Source organism: Halichoeres trimaculatus, unplaced genomic scaffold, assembly GCF_033239565.1.
Source record: "Halichoeres trimaculatus isolate MK-OKI-2021-1 unplaced genomic scaffold, fHalTri1.1 fHalTri1_scaffold_21, whole genome shotgun sequence".
NCBI lineage: Eukaryota > Metazoa > Chordata > Actinopteri > Labriformes > Labridae > Halichoeres > Halichoeres trimaculatus.
Window position 1 is genome coordinate 7196006 of NW_027437199.1, and position 12799 is coordinate 7208804.

Genomic DNA, 12799 nt, shown 5'->3' on the forward strand with positions numbered 1-12799 from the left:
TGGATGGAGTGATAGAGTTGATGAAGGAATGGGATGATTTGATGAAGTTAAGAAGTGATGAGATGATGAAATGATCAGCAGTTGAAACAATGTTGCGATGAATCCACACGGTGATGATCAGACGTTGGTGTGGAGCCTTTTAAAACAGACCCATGTGTACGTCATGACCTCTGTCAGATTAACCCTTTATCATCCCCTGTGGAGCTTTTAGAGATTCTGCCCCGGCTTTTTGTTTATAATCTGATTACTGAAAACGTTTGCAGGATTACGAGGATTGACAATGTTGACCTGGACAGGTAAATCTGAAACATCCGGATTAGAAGCTGATCTCACACGGAGTGAAAACTTAAAGGTTCTTACTGGATTAGCCGACTGCTCTGTTCCTACCTGCACACAAACTCGTTACTACCTTGATATACAGACTTAAAGACATGCAATGCATATGGATACACACAATGTACACAGGCTGATTACATCCTGCAGCAGTGGCACCTCCAGAATTTATAACCAGGGGTGGCAAGATGGGACCCCTGAAAATCTTGGTATGGCACACCAAAGCTAAAAGCCATAACTGAAGTTCAGGAACTGTGTAATGCTGTTGTGGCTTATCGACTAGTCTGAAACTATGGGAACATGAGAATCACCTGCTGATATCTCTGGTTTCTTATTTCATGGTAAATGTTGCTGATTATTTCATGTCAATATGAAATTACTGGAATACCTAGTTCCAGCGGTTTAAAAAAAAAAAAAAAAAAAACTGTACATACTCCTGGTGAGGGGAGGGGGCAGCAAATGTATCAGTGTGGCTATGGCCCCCCTTGGCCCCCCTTGAAGGCACCACTGTCATGAAACTGAATTATTTATTTTCAACCAGTTAGCTGAATTAATAAATCCCAAATGTTGACTGAAAATCTGCCAAAAATACTGCAAATGTCATAATAAACCATTTCATGGTTAATGCATGTAAAAAGCCAGTGTTTAACTTGGAAACCACCATACTCCTAAAATAATGAACTAAGTATTTTTATTGTTATTATTATTTATTTACTTATTTTATTATTTTTTATTTATTTATTTATTTATTTATTTTTTGGACAACATCAGGTCCTTGTGATACTTGCCCACTGAAGTTAATTCTGGGTTTCAGAGTTCGTTAGTAAATGACAAAGTTTACTTTAATAAAGGCCAGGCTATAAATAACTATGTTACTGAAGCTAGCAGCTTGATAGTCATGTATTGTCCTTATCTTTTAAGTAAAAGTCTAAATAAAGTCATATATTTTAAGTGTTTGGTCAATTTTGTTGTGTTTTGTAAAAAAAAAAAAAAAAACATGAAAACAATGGGCATGACTTTAAGAGGGTGTTTAAAGTATTTTCAAAAATAGTGTTTATTTATTGAAAACAATAAATATGGATTTCTGTAAGGAAGTGAAAGGGTCTAAAATGTCAAAGTGTGACTTCAAAAATTTAAAGTAAGAACAACAGTTTTAAAAATGTGGCCAATATGAAGTTACATTAATCTAATAAATATGTAAATAAATGTAGCTATTATGGTTCCATAGTGTTTTTAAAGTCTGTGTTAAAGAGAATGTGAGTAAGTGGATATTAATAGATTGAAAAATTGATTATCAAAGGTTAAAATCAACAAACAGGTAAGCATAAGTCTGTCTGTTACTGGTTAAATACTTGATGGTTTAATGGGTAATAGTTTAATGGGATCTGGTTTAACAGGTTAATTGTTTAACAGGTTAAGAGTTGAATTCCACAGTGGTGCAGGATGTTTGATCACAGAAACAAATTAATTGTCAAATTATCATAATTTAAGCTGAAAATGGTCAAATAATTTGGCTAGAATTAACAAGAGTTACAGTTTGTTTACTTTTAATGTTACTTATATCTACACTAGTTGTGTATAAATGTTAAATACATTACATCATTGCGATTTTTTCTCAGTTTAGTTTTACTTTGTATACTTGTTACCTATTTGTCAATCTGAAATGTTGTCAAAAAAGATTTCTAGATTCTCTGTTCCGGATATTTATACTAATAAAATTAAGGCACACACAGATTATTTTAAACCTTTATCTATCTGCAAAGACAGGTAGTAAATGTGTATTTATTTACACACGGAGGATGTCCGGCTCCTCTGACTGACCTCTAAGCAGATTAAAGTGCCGTGCAATTAACATCCATAGAGCCTGTTAGGGCTAGAAGTAAAAGAAGGGTCAGACAGATGACAAAGGTGGAGATTTTAATCCGTAAATGTGACTTTGTGAAAAGTAAAGCAGCTCATCATGTAGAATCTTTTGTCTAAGTGGTTTATGTGTGTATATAAAGAGGCTAAACTCCACAGGTGTGCTACACCGCTCACCATGGGGAAACACTTCCACCTGTTCGAGAACATTTCCAAAGTGAGCCCCTTCGAGGGGCCCCAGTATCACCTGGCCCCTTCCTATGTGTTCCACCTGCAGACTGCTTTCATGGGCTTTGTCCTGTTTGCTGGGACACCTTTAAATTTTGTGGTCCTCCTCGTGGCAGCAAAGTACAAGAAGATCCGAGTCCCTCTGAACTATGTCTTGATCAACATCTCCGTGGCAGGTTTTATCTTCGTCACCTTCTCCGTCAGCCAGGTGTTCATCTCCACCATGAGGGGATACTACTTCCTGGGACACACCATGTGTGCCATGGAGTCTGCCATGGGATCTGTATCAGGTAAAACACTTCAGTGTAGGTTATAACCACAAGCTCATCTCCTTTATCTTGTTCTTTGTCTCTTCTATCTTCTGTTATCGGTTCTTTCTTTTGTCTTTTCTTTTCTGTATCCTGTCATTTGTATCTTGTCCTTGAGTCATGTGACTTGTCTTCTGTCTAATGCGTTTTGTTCTCTGGTCCACTGATGGTCTTGTATTCTTTCTTAGATATATCTTGAGTTTCTTGGATCTTGAACTATAAATCTTATCTCATCTCCAGTATCTTGTTTTATATATCTTGTCTGTACATCCCATCTCCTTTATGTCGCTCTATTTACTTTGACTCCTTCATCTTGTTCTGTATATCTTGTTTCATATCTTGTCTCCTGTATCTTGTTATATATATTTTGTATTCTGTATCTTATTCAATATATCCCGTCTGTAAGATCTTGTTTTGGGAATCTTATCTTCCTTAGCTTGTTTTCCTATCAAGTTTTCTGTATTTTGATTGAAATATCTTGTTCTTTAGATCTTAACCCAAGTCTGTTGGTCTTTACATCTTGCTTTCCTTATCTTGTTTTTTATATCTTGTCTCCTACATCTTGTTCTAAAACTTTTTTTTTGTGTATCCTGGTTTTTTGCATCATGTTTTCATTATCTTTATTTTAATTTTGTCATTCATTTATGTATACCCTGTTTTCTAAATCTTGTTATATATATCTTGTCTCCTGTATCTTGAGTTACACATCTTGTCTTCCCTGTCTTGTTTTTTGTGTCTCATCTTCTGTTCTTTGTTCGATAAATCTTGTCTTCTGCGTCATTTCCTCTGTGTTTAGCCTGAAGCATCTTGTCTTCTGTATCTTGTCCTCAGCTCTGGTGCAGGCCTGGTCTCTCGCAGTCCTGTCCTTCGAGCGGTATCTGGTCATTTGTAAACCGTTTGGAGCCTTTAAGTTCGGCAGTAACCACGCCCTCGGTGCTGTTGTCTTCACCTGGGTCATGGGTATCGGTTGTGCCATCCCACCTTTCTTTGGCTGGAGCAGGTATGAGCACACCTTTAGGACGCTCCAGGTAACTTAAACATGATCATGTGACCTCATCACTCATCTGTTTTTAGGTACATCCCTGAAGGTCTGGGCTGCTCCTGTGGACCAGACTGGTACACACACAACGAGGAGTACCACACCCACTCTTACACCAATTTTCTGATGGTGACATGCTTCATCGCCCCGCTAACCATCATCATCTTCTCTTACTCACAGCTTCTGGGCGCGCTGAGGGCTGTGAGTGACACCTGATCATCAAAAGAATTGTAACGTCTCATCAACCAGTTCTAAAAAGACAATGATTTCTACTTCTTCTTCTTCTTCTTTGTTGGTGTTATTCTCAGGTAGCAGCTCAGCAGACAGAGTCAGTCTCCACCCAGAAGGCAGAGAAAGAAGTGTCAAGGATGATCATTTTGATGGTTGGATCCTACATCACCTGTTACGGTCCATATGCGATCGCTGCTCTCTACTTCGCCTACTCACCTGAGGAAAACAAGGATTACAGACTCGTCACCATTCCTGCATTTTTCTCCAAGAGCTCGTGTGTGTACAACCCGCTGATCTACACCTTCATGAACAAACAGGTGAGTCCACACAAGATTTATGTGAGGTTTAAACAATTCACTGTTTCTTTTTTTAAATTCATCATGAGATTGGAGGTTAATCACCTGATCGATGTTTTGTGTGTTTGTGTGTGTGTAGTTTTATGGTGCCATCATGGAGACGGTGTTTGGAAAGAAAATGGATGAAACATCTGAAGTTTCTTCAAAAACAGAGACTTCCTCTGTGTCCACAGCATCTTAATTCTCCAGCTGAGGACAGACGGACATTCTTTGACTTTTTGATCCAACATTGTATATTTTCTTCTCTCTTTAGGAGGCTTGTAAAAATTTTAACACAACAAATGATGTTTTACTGTAGTAAATTTGTATAGTTCATGGGCAAGAAAAAAAAAATCTAATAAAAAAAATGAGCTCTTGTTTTTAACTTTCTTTCTGTTGCTTTTTTTCACCTGAGGGGGGCAGTGCTGCAGAAAAAATTGCAAAAAACATGATTTTCACTTTGTATTTTTATTAAACAGGATAAAAGTTAAAAATATCAACACTAGAATCCTCTTCCACAATAAATGACATTTTTCAAGTCAGTATAAAAATCTAAAGCATTTCAAGAAATTTCTGAACAGTTCCCTGAAAAGTTTAGTGTTTTTTCCATCAGGAACCACCAGGTGGCAGCACAAACAGGCAATAACTTTACAAATATAGCTTAAAAAACGTGACAAATCAGATTACATGAGAGGCAGTGATGTCATTGACCAGAAACCCTTTAAAAATTGACAAAAGATAAAAACAAAAAAATCGACATATGAAGCTTTTTATAATAAATGTAACAACTCTTAGTTTCAAATTTCATTCAAAACTTTTATGAATAAATAACTTTGGAAAACACATAAATATCTTGATAACTTCTCAGGAATCTATGTCTAAAACTCGTCGTGTCGTAATAATGCCTCCCCAAAGTCTGTCACCTGACTCCCAACAAACACCTCAAACTTGTCAAGGATCTCCTCTTTCGTGAGTTTTCCATCCTAAAAACAGACACAAAGGCGAGTGTTACTCAAGGTGTTTTTACAGATATGACACATGTATCACACAGGTGATGGATCACACTCACATGGTTGATGTCAGACTCATGCAGGAGATGTTTAGACTCAGCATCAGCATGGTCGTAATCTGATGGGAGAATCCAGTCCAGAGTTTCCTCTTTGTCCATTTTTCCATCTTTGTTTTTGTCCCTAAACTCTGAAAACTGCTGCCGCTCTGACTCCACCCAGTCAGGTTCCTGGCCATGGTCCTCGGCTGTGTACATGTCACCTGCAGACCACACAAAACACGTAATGAGCTTATAACAAACTGAAAAAAAAACAGAATAGTTAAATGATCACCAACCAGACTAGGATGTATAGATGACAGATCACAGAAAAGAAGACACACTGACCGATGTACTCGTCCACGTCAATGAAACCATCTCCATTCTTGTCAATGTCTTCAATAGTTTCCTGTAACAGGGAGTGAGCACATGAGTCACCTGAGTCACATCACCTGAGTCAAACCTAGCAGGGACATCATGCTCACCTGCACCACGACATCCTTCATGTGGTCGTGTTCCTCAGGATGGAGGAAGGCTGTGAACTCAAGTTTGTCAGCAATCAGATCTCTGTTGGTGTCAGCAGCTCTGAACCGCCTTTCATCTCTCGCCATCATGGCAGTGTAGTTAAACTCCAGGTCGGCCTGAGGGTCATCTGTAAGAACCAGTTCCAGAAACCAGTTAGAGGACAATCAGATGGATTAAAATAATAGTTTATGGTGGATCATTCTCACCCAGGTAGGTTCCATAGGTGATATTCTTGTACTCATCCCAGCTGATCAAGCCATCGTTGTTCTCGTCAAAGTCCTTCCACTGGCGCTCCACGCTCTCATAAATGTGTTTCCTCTGAACAGTTTTTATCCAAGCCTTCAGCTCATCCTCCGAAACAAAGCCATCAGAGTTGCTGTCCATTTGATCGACAATTATACTAAACACAAAACGCATAGGTAAGGGGTATGATTTATAGAGTTTCAGAGCTCTAAACATTTTCACGTCTGAGAAACTTACCCAAGCCTGCGCTTGCTCTCCTCCTGTGGGAGCTGGTCAAAGGTTTTCGCCTCATCATGACCCAAAAATGCTTCATGGTCGTAGTCAAAGTTTTTATTATCATCATGTTCGAGGGGACTTAGGGGTTCTTCAGCATGAACTCGACTCTTCTTCTCTGTTGGTTTACTGCTGCTGACCACACATAGGGCGAGACACGCCCACAAGAGACGGATCATCCTGAGAGGGACAGAGACACATGGATGGAGACTGAGACAGGAAGAAAGGGTGTCTTACATGCCTATTTATGAGTGTTTACATCAACACTTGAATCCATTTATAGATTAAAGCTCGTTTTACCGCGTTCTTTCATGTTTTTTCATTTACACACTCTAATTTAACATGATACAAACAATATACCTTTAAAATACAACAACAAAGTTACAATTAACAGCTGGAATTTATGCACAGTTCATTACAGGTCAAATCTCGCGATAAGTCACTCCGCTTTATAGTCGTATAAATCAATGATACAAACAGAAACGTGTGAACTCAATTTTTTCTATCACATGCCGGCGATTCTGTAGTCCTCACCTAAGTTTTCACCAAGGATTTTCACCTGGCTCCGAAACGTAACGGGTCTTCTCTGTTTTGTCTCCTGCCTCGCAGAAACACTTCCGCCTTACTGCGGCCAATCAGGGGGGGCTCGGAACACATCCCCCGTGTTGATTGGTCAACTTCAGTAAGCGTGGAGATTCTGCCCGTGACGTCAAGAGGAGTTGTCATTGTACCCAATGGCTACTGGCTATTGGTTTTATATGGGCCAATTAGAAACAGTCAAAGTTACAGCGGTGAGAAAAGTAACAGCAGCGCTGCCACGTCCTCAGATCTGAAATCAGAGACACCGACAATTATCAATCTTAATAACATAACAGATTTTTGTATTTACATGTATACTTTTTATCATTTAAATGCATGCTTATGATTAACCAAAGCATGTTTATTGGAAAAAAAACATTGTGTTTAGGTCTGGGTTTTTGGCAAAAATAATTTAAACTGACGTTTTTAGGAATACATAAAATTGTAAAAAATATTTGTATCCTGTGATGATATATATTTTCTAAGGCCATTTTTTATGAACAAATATTAAGTTGAAAAACTGTTTTAAAAATAAGCTAAATAAAGGTGTGAAAGGGATAACATTTTTTATCAGGTAGTTATGCAAAATAGAGTCCTAACACGGTAAGACAAGACCTTGACACCAAGCAGTATGTTATACCCTAAAGAAATCATCTTTAACTGAAACCTGAGCCTAAATTAGATACAAATATCAAATAAACTCTGTAAACATGGATTCAAAGCGAGCCAAAGAAAATCTGAAGAAATATTGAGAATCATATGATTTGATCATGCAGTGTGTGTCCTGAAGGGGGCACCACAGAGTAAAACGGCTGATGGATTTATGAATGAGCAGAAATAATGAAGAAATATAAAAAAGAATAATCATTGCGCCAGTTAAAGAAGTTGAAGGAATAAAATCATTTAAAAGTCAGATTCACATTTTTTTATTCATAAAAAAAGCAGGAAATATTGAACCAAGAGTTTTATGATCAGTTAACTCACAGACAATTATAAAAATATTTATTTGAGGTCACGAACAGGATCATTTCAGTTTGTGATTTTAGAAATCAGAGTCAGTAGTTTCATTCGATTAAAGCAGGTTAATAAATTTAACAGGGGCAGTTTCACTGAGGCCTTTGTATTCAAGTGGACCAGGTCTCGGTAGAACCAGTCCGTGACATACTTCCTGTGTATTTTCTGAAAAAGCAGCCGACCAAATACTGAGTGGCATTTGTTGAAATTAGGATTAGACCCAGAGAGAAGAAAAGTTTCTGGAATGATGTGAAAAATATTTGAGCTTAACTGAAAATGAAGCTTAGGTACTGAGGAAAACCCCCTGTGAAACGGACGCCTTAACCTGCAGACAAAGATCAGGGTGAAAAAAACCTGATCCATACTAGTACCAATCAGGATCAATACTGTACGAGGTTATGAAAGGAAGGTGTAGAGGGCACAGGGGCCCTGAAGATCCTCCTGGACTTGATGAAGACAGCAAGGCGATACAGCTCTCTGCACCCCCATCAGAGTCCAGGTCTTCAGTGGCCAGCAGGGGTCCAGGGTCCCTGGATCTGCTGGCTCTGCAGGAGCCTCTGGAGCTCTTTGAACTGCTCAACCGTCTGGTCCTTTACGTCAGGGTTTGAGATCTGGAGGCGGATGCTGTCCGTGGACCAGCTGAGTTCCCCAGAGAACATCTCTGTCAGGATTCGAGCCACAACAGGAACCACCTGAGGAGATCCAGATCAAAATGAGACCATCAGACGGGGCACAGAATCCACAGTTTGCTAAAGATTTTGCTTGAATTTTTTTTCGCTAGGAAAACACGCAGGTTACTTAAACCACCTGGACCATGATGAGCTTCTTCTCTCTGGGCTTCTTGTCTGGCCAGTCCTCCCCAAAACAGAAGTTGATCTCAAAGGGAGGTGGGTGTTGAGCCTCCCCCTTCTGGAACTGGATCAACTCTGGGGACAAATTATTTCACAGGTTAAGTTTCAAATCTACATTCAACTGGTTTTGATCTGTGCTCTGATTGGTCACCTTGCAGAAACCCGTTGAGACTGAACACCTTGATCTTCTTTTCCCTCTCCATGGGGTTTGGTGGACCCTGATCTGGCATGCCAGGTCCAGACCAGAACACCTTACACTGACAGAGGCGGATAGCGTAGATGTCCTGCTCCCAGATCTCCAGGATCAGACCCCGATCCATGACATCCAGTAGGGCCTCCGTGTAGAAGCGCTGCTTCTGGTTCTGGATCTCAGATGCTGCTGGAAACCGGACCTGCTGCAGAGTAACAGGTCCAAACAGTTCCACTTGCTCCGGGGTTGGCTCCAGGTGTCCAAAGTAGAGCCTGCAGCCCTGAGGGTTACTGACGGTCAGAGAGCCTGCCGTACGTCCCCGGTACTGGAACTTTAGATCCAGATCTGTAACTGAAGACAGAGGGTTGAACTACTACAGCAACCAGGAGAGGGCAGCAAACCAAGACTACACGCTGCACCTCAAGGAGTGACTCGGCAGCTGGCAAGGTCAGACATGGTTCAAGGCTAATATTCTCCCTGTGCCTTCTGCTAGATGCTAAGCTAGGCTAACTCTGCCTTCAGACCTGCCTTCAGACCTGCCTGGACCTTTGCAACCCCCTTTGAACCTGTCTTAGTTAAATCTAAGGTTCCTACTACAGGATCCACAGAGGCTCTGCTAAGATCAGCAGAACCAGATCAAAGGTCAGAGGTCATACTTACGTGGGATGCTGCTCAGCAGGTCGTACTTGTAGGACTGGTTCTGAGGGTCTCCCTGAGTCTGGACTCCTCCAATGCTGCCGGTCTCCATAGAGGCCGGCCCAGAGGGGGCAGCAGCAGCCGAGGGGGGCAGAGTGTTCAGGTCCTGAAGACTTGGAGGACAGACAAAAGACCCCTGAGCCACCACTCGATGTGGAAGGTCAGAGGTCAAGGTTGGTTGCGAGGTCATGGAGTGGTCTGAGGTCATTAGGAGTTCAGGGGTCATGTCGAGGACAGGTGGAGTTCCAAACGCTGTGGGGGCCAATCTGAACTGAGACGCCTCTGATGCCGCCATAAAGTCGTAGGAGGGAGGATGAGTTGTCCCTGGGTCTGAGGAGACATGACACCACAGAGCTACCATCAGTCATTTCTACATCAAACACAGAATGAGCTATTTCAGGGGGCGGGGCTTAAATGTGATGAAATGATCCTGTGTAAGAAATGTTTTATTTTCATGGAGCTAAATGAGAAAAGTGAAGTAGCACTCTAAGAACACTAGATTGTTTACGTTGATTCTTTTGAAATGACTCTTTCTGCTAACTCAGCCGGTTTCATTTCCTAACATTCTGCTTAAGTTCCTGTAGTTTGCTCAGTGAAAATGTTGTTTTTAGCGCTGATGCTTGGCAGCGTCTGGAAGTGAAATAAAATACAGTTTTTAATCTACAAAGTTTTTCTTTATTGCTCTTTAAACTGAAGTTTCACTCACTGATTGAGAGCTCCATCAGGTTTGGCATCTGGAAAAAAAAGTGCATTTTTTTGTTTGTTTCTGTCTCAGATGATGATAAAATATGATAATTGCAGTTTATTTCCTTACCTCCTCTTCATCCTCATCACCTCCATCTAAAGCAGAAACAAGTAAGACATGTCAGGGTGCAACATTGAAGTTCATTAAAAACAAAACAGACAGACAGACAGAGTAAGATTTCTACTTTCTACCTCTATTTTAAAAGTACAACAGAAAGTTTGATCTGTTCCTGCTTCTGGTGTAACAACTGAATACAAAGACACCCGACAATACACGTGATAATACCAACAACAGCAAAAAGAAGAATGATAATCAGGTTAAAGTAACGAACTTAGCTGCAAGTTTGCACTTACCTGTGCTCCCTGGCTGCTCACAGACCTCGTAGATTTTGTACGGTTGTACAGGTGTTTCTTTAGTCCCGTCGTACTTCAGCTGAAACTCACGGCTTTTGTTCAGAGCGCAGCGAAGGTTGGCTTTCCACTTGGCGGGATCGGGTTCATCCACGCCATCCTGATACTTACCTGTCTCCAGAGCCCACGCCTGGAAGACACAGTGCAGGGGTTAGACAAGCACAATTAAATATGCAACTTGATTTTCTTGTTAAAACACTTTTAAAAAGCAAGCATCAAAACCATTGGAACACCATTGGTCTCACAACTACTAGACAGGTGTGTACAACAGGTGAGTTCGTTTGTGATGTCAGAGGTCAGAGGATTCGAGAGACTCTCACCTTAAAGATTGTGTTCTCCTCGTCTGATGTGGGCGTATGTCGTGTAGCATGTTTCCACGGGATCTGGAAGAGCCGGTGGTCTGGACTCAGCCACTGTAGACCAGGGTACCTGCCGCTGTTCACCTGAGCCAGCAACCAGGGCTTCAGACGGATCCTGCGGGGCTGGATGCTCATGATGAGGTCACTGGGATGAGGTCCTGAGGAGAGTGGAAGCTGTGGGAGAGCAGCAGAACACACTCCACATTAACTCCAGATTCCTGTAAAGAGAGATTTTAGCCTTACATAACAAACTTAACTAACTAATCAATCCAACTAAACAAATCCTAACCACACCCTAACCAAACCATGAGGAGAAATTACTAATTTTACACGGAAACATTCTGTACCACTCATCTCAGTGAGCAGAGATCACCGATGCAAGCGTATTTATTAATGAAATTTTTCAATACTTACACAAGACTCTCACTGCCACACACACACACACCTTTGTTCTATACGTTTTTGTTCCCTAAAAGTTTTGGGAAGTCATCGAGCCACAGTCATGGGATCAGTACATGATAAAAACAAACTCATGACGTCACAAAGGTGAGTTAAACACCTTAACAACGATGAAGATTTTAGGTGTGTGTGTGTGTGTGTGTGTGTGTGTGTTTGTGTGTTAGTGTGAGTGATACTGTATGTGGGCAGTGATTTCACTGATGGACTCACCTGGTTCTGCTGCTGCTCCGTGAATTGGTCCGAGAGTTACTGTCATTCGCCGTGACGTCATCCAAACACAAACGCACAAACAACCCACAGTAAAAGACAAACAAAAAAACATACAATCAAAAAAACAAAAAAAAACCGAGGACCGAAGCAGCTCACTACACCCTCACTAAAAGTTTGACGGAACTGAGATCAAATCCGCATCAACGTCACGCAACAGGGTCAAGTACTTCCGGTTACAGCAATAAAATAAAAGCTTCACATCTGAAACAAGAAACATTTGTAGATGCAAAAAATTTTTTAAAACGAGGATTAAAATAAGGAATGAATGGCATTGGATAGTTTTCCAAAATACAAATGTGAAAGTTTGTTAATACAGGTGCAGAGGTGTGATCACATTAGCACAAGCTTTTATTTTCTTAACTCAGGTGATTCAAGAGAAGTGTTTGTCAGTCGTTTGTCAGTCAGAAGTTGCAGTTGTAGTTCTTCTTTACAGCATGGTGTGAGTTACTTTGTTGGCTAGTTGGATGTTAGTGACATACCAAGTCATTTTTAATATTCACATCCAAGTTTAAAACTTTGAGATGTAAATGTTGTCGTCATAAACAGTCTACGGTTAGCATAAAAGTGCCTGATACCAACATTAGCCATTTCAGAAACAAGCTTATGGTAAGTAAATAGCATATGTGTGTATATAATTTGAAATTTCATATGAATCTGAAGGATGAAAATACTATTTTTCCTTACTTAGGTTTTTAGAACCTGGGACACAGCAAAACTGCATGCCCAAAGCATGGTTTATGGGTACTCAGTCATTGTGATTCTAGAAACCAGATTCACTTACTGCAAATGACCTCACCCAGGAAGTT

At 40.6% G+C, this 12799-nt stretch overlaps 3 protein-coding genes across 4 annotated transcripts; 1 reads left to right on the forward strand and 2 right to left on the reverse strand.

Annotated features, from left to right (window-relative positions):
• The first annotated feature begins 2371 nt into the window (after positions 1-2371).
• opn1sw1 (opsin 1 (cone pigments), short-wave-sensitive 1) lies at positions 2372-4536 on the forward strand. The gene is made up of 5 exons (XM_074697788.1): positions 2372-2711; positions 3561-3729; positions 3804-3969; positions 4077-4316; positions 4435-4536. Exons 1-5 carry the CDS (start codon positions 2372-2374, stop codon positions 4534-4536), a joined length of 1017 nt encoding a protein of 338 aa, XP_074553889.1.
• A 302-nt stretch (positions 4537-4838) lies between these two features.
• calua (calumenin a) lies at positions 4839-7109 on the reverse strand. Of its 2 annotated transcripts, XM_074698353.1 has the most exons (7): positions 6955-7109; positions 6385-6600; positions 6111-6304; positions 5865-6031; positions 5728-5788; positions 5404-5603; positions 4841-5317 (listed from the first exon to the last, which is right to left on the reverse strand). In XM_074698353.1, exons 2-7 carry the CDS (start codon positions 6597-6599, stop codon positions 5213-5215), a joined length of 942 nt encoding a protein of 313 aa, XP_074554454.1. In that variant the 5' UTR covers position 6600; positions 6955-7109; the 3' UTR covers positions 4841-5212. The 2 variants fall into 2 exon arrangements, with proteins under 2 accessions (XP_074554455.1, XP_074554454.1); XM_074698354.1 differs by lacking the exon at positions 6955-7109 and having other exon boundaries at positions 4839-5317.
• Positions 7110-7879: 770 nt separating this feature from the next.
• irf5 (interferon regulatory factor 5) lies at positions 7880-12150 on the reverse strand. The gene is made up of 9 exons (XM_074698684.1): positions 11934-12150; positions 11226-11438; positions 10849-11035; positions 10565-10590; positions 10457-10484; positions 9715-10080; positions 9016-9405; positions 8821-8939; positions 7880-8705 (listed from the first exon to the last, which is right to left on the reverse strand). Exons 2-9 carry the CDS (start codon positions 11397-11399, stop codon positions 8517-8519), a joined length of 1479 nt encoding a protein of 492 aa, XP_074554785.1. The 5' UTR covers positions 11400-11438; positions 11934-12150; the 3' UTR covers positions 7880-8516.
• Positions 12151-12799: the final 649 nt, after the last annotated feature.

Coding starts and splice junctions, on each gene's coding strand:
- opn1sw1 (XM_074697788.1), top strand. CDS start 2,372: ATGGGGAAACACTTCCACCTGTTCGAGAACATTTCCAAAGTGAGCCCC. Junction 2,712..3,560: donor TGCCATGGGATCTGTATCAG/GTAAAACACTTC, acceptor TCTTGTCCTCAG/CTCTGGTGCAGGCCTGGTCT. Junction 3,730..3,803: donor CCTTTCTTTGGCTGGAGCAG/GTATGAGCACAC, acceptor ATCTGTTTTTAG/GTACATCCCTGAAGGTCTGG.
- irf5 (XM_074698684.1), bottom strand. CDS start 11,399: ATGAGCATCCAGCCCCGCAGGATCCGTCTGAAGCCCTGGTTGCTGGCT. Junction 8,940..9,015: donor TCTCAACGGGTTTCTGCAAG/GTGACCAATCAG, acceptor ATTTGTCCCCAG/AGTTGATCCAGTTCCAGAAG. Junction 8,706..8,820: donor AGAAGCTCATCATGGTCCAG/GTGGTTTAAGTA, acceptor GGATCTCCTCAG/GTGGTTCCTGTTGTGGCTCG.
- calua (XM_074698354.1), bottom strand. CDS start 6,599: ATGATCCGTCTCTTGTGGGCGTGTCTCGCCCTATGTGTGGTCAGCAGC. Junction 6,032..6,110: donor CACCTATGGAACCTACCTGG/GTGAGAATGATC, acceptor TGGTTCTTACAG/ATGACCCTCAGGCCGACCTG. Junction 5,318..5,403: donor ATGAGTCTGACATCAACCAT/GTGAGTGTGATC, acceptor GTCTGTTTTTAG/GATGGAAAACTCACGAAAGA.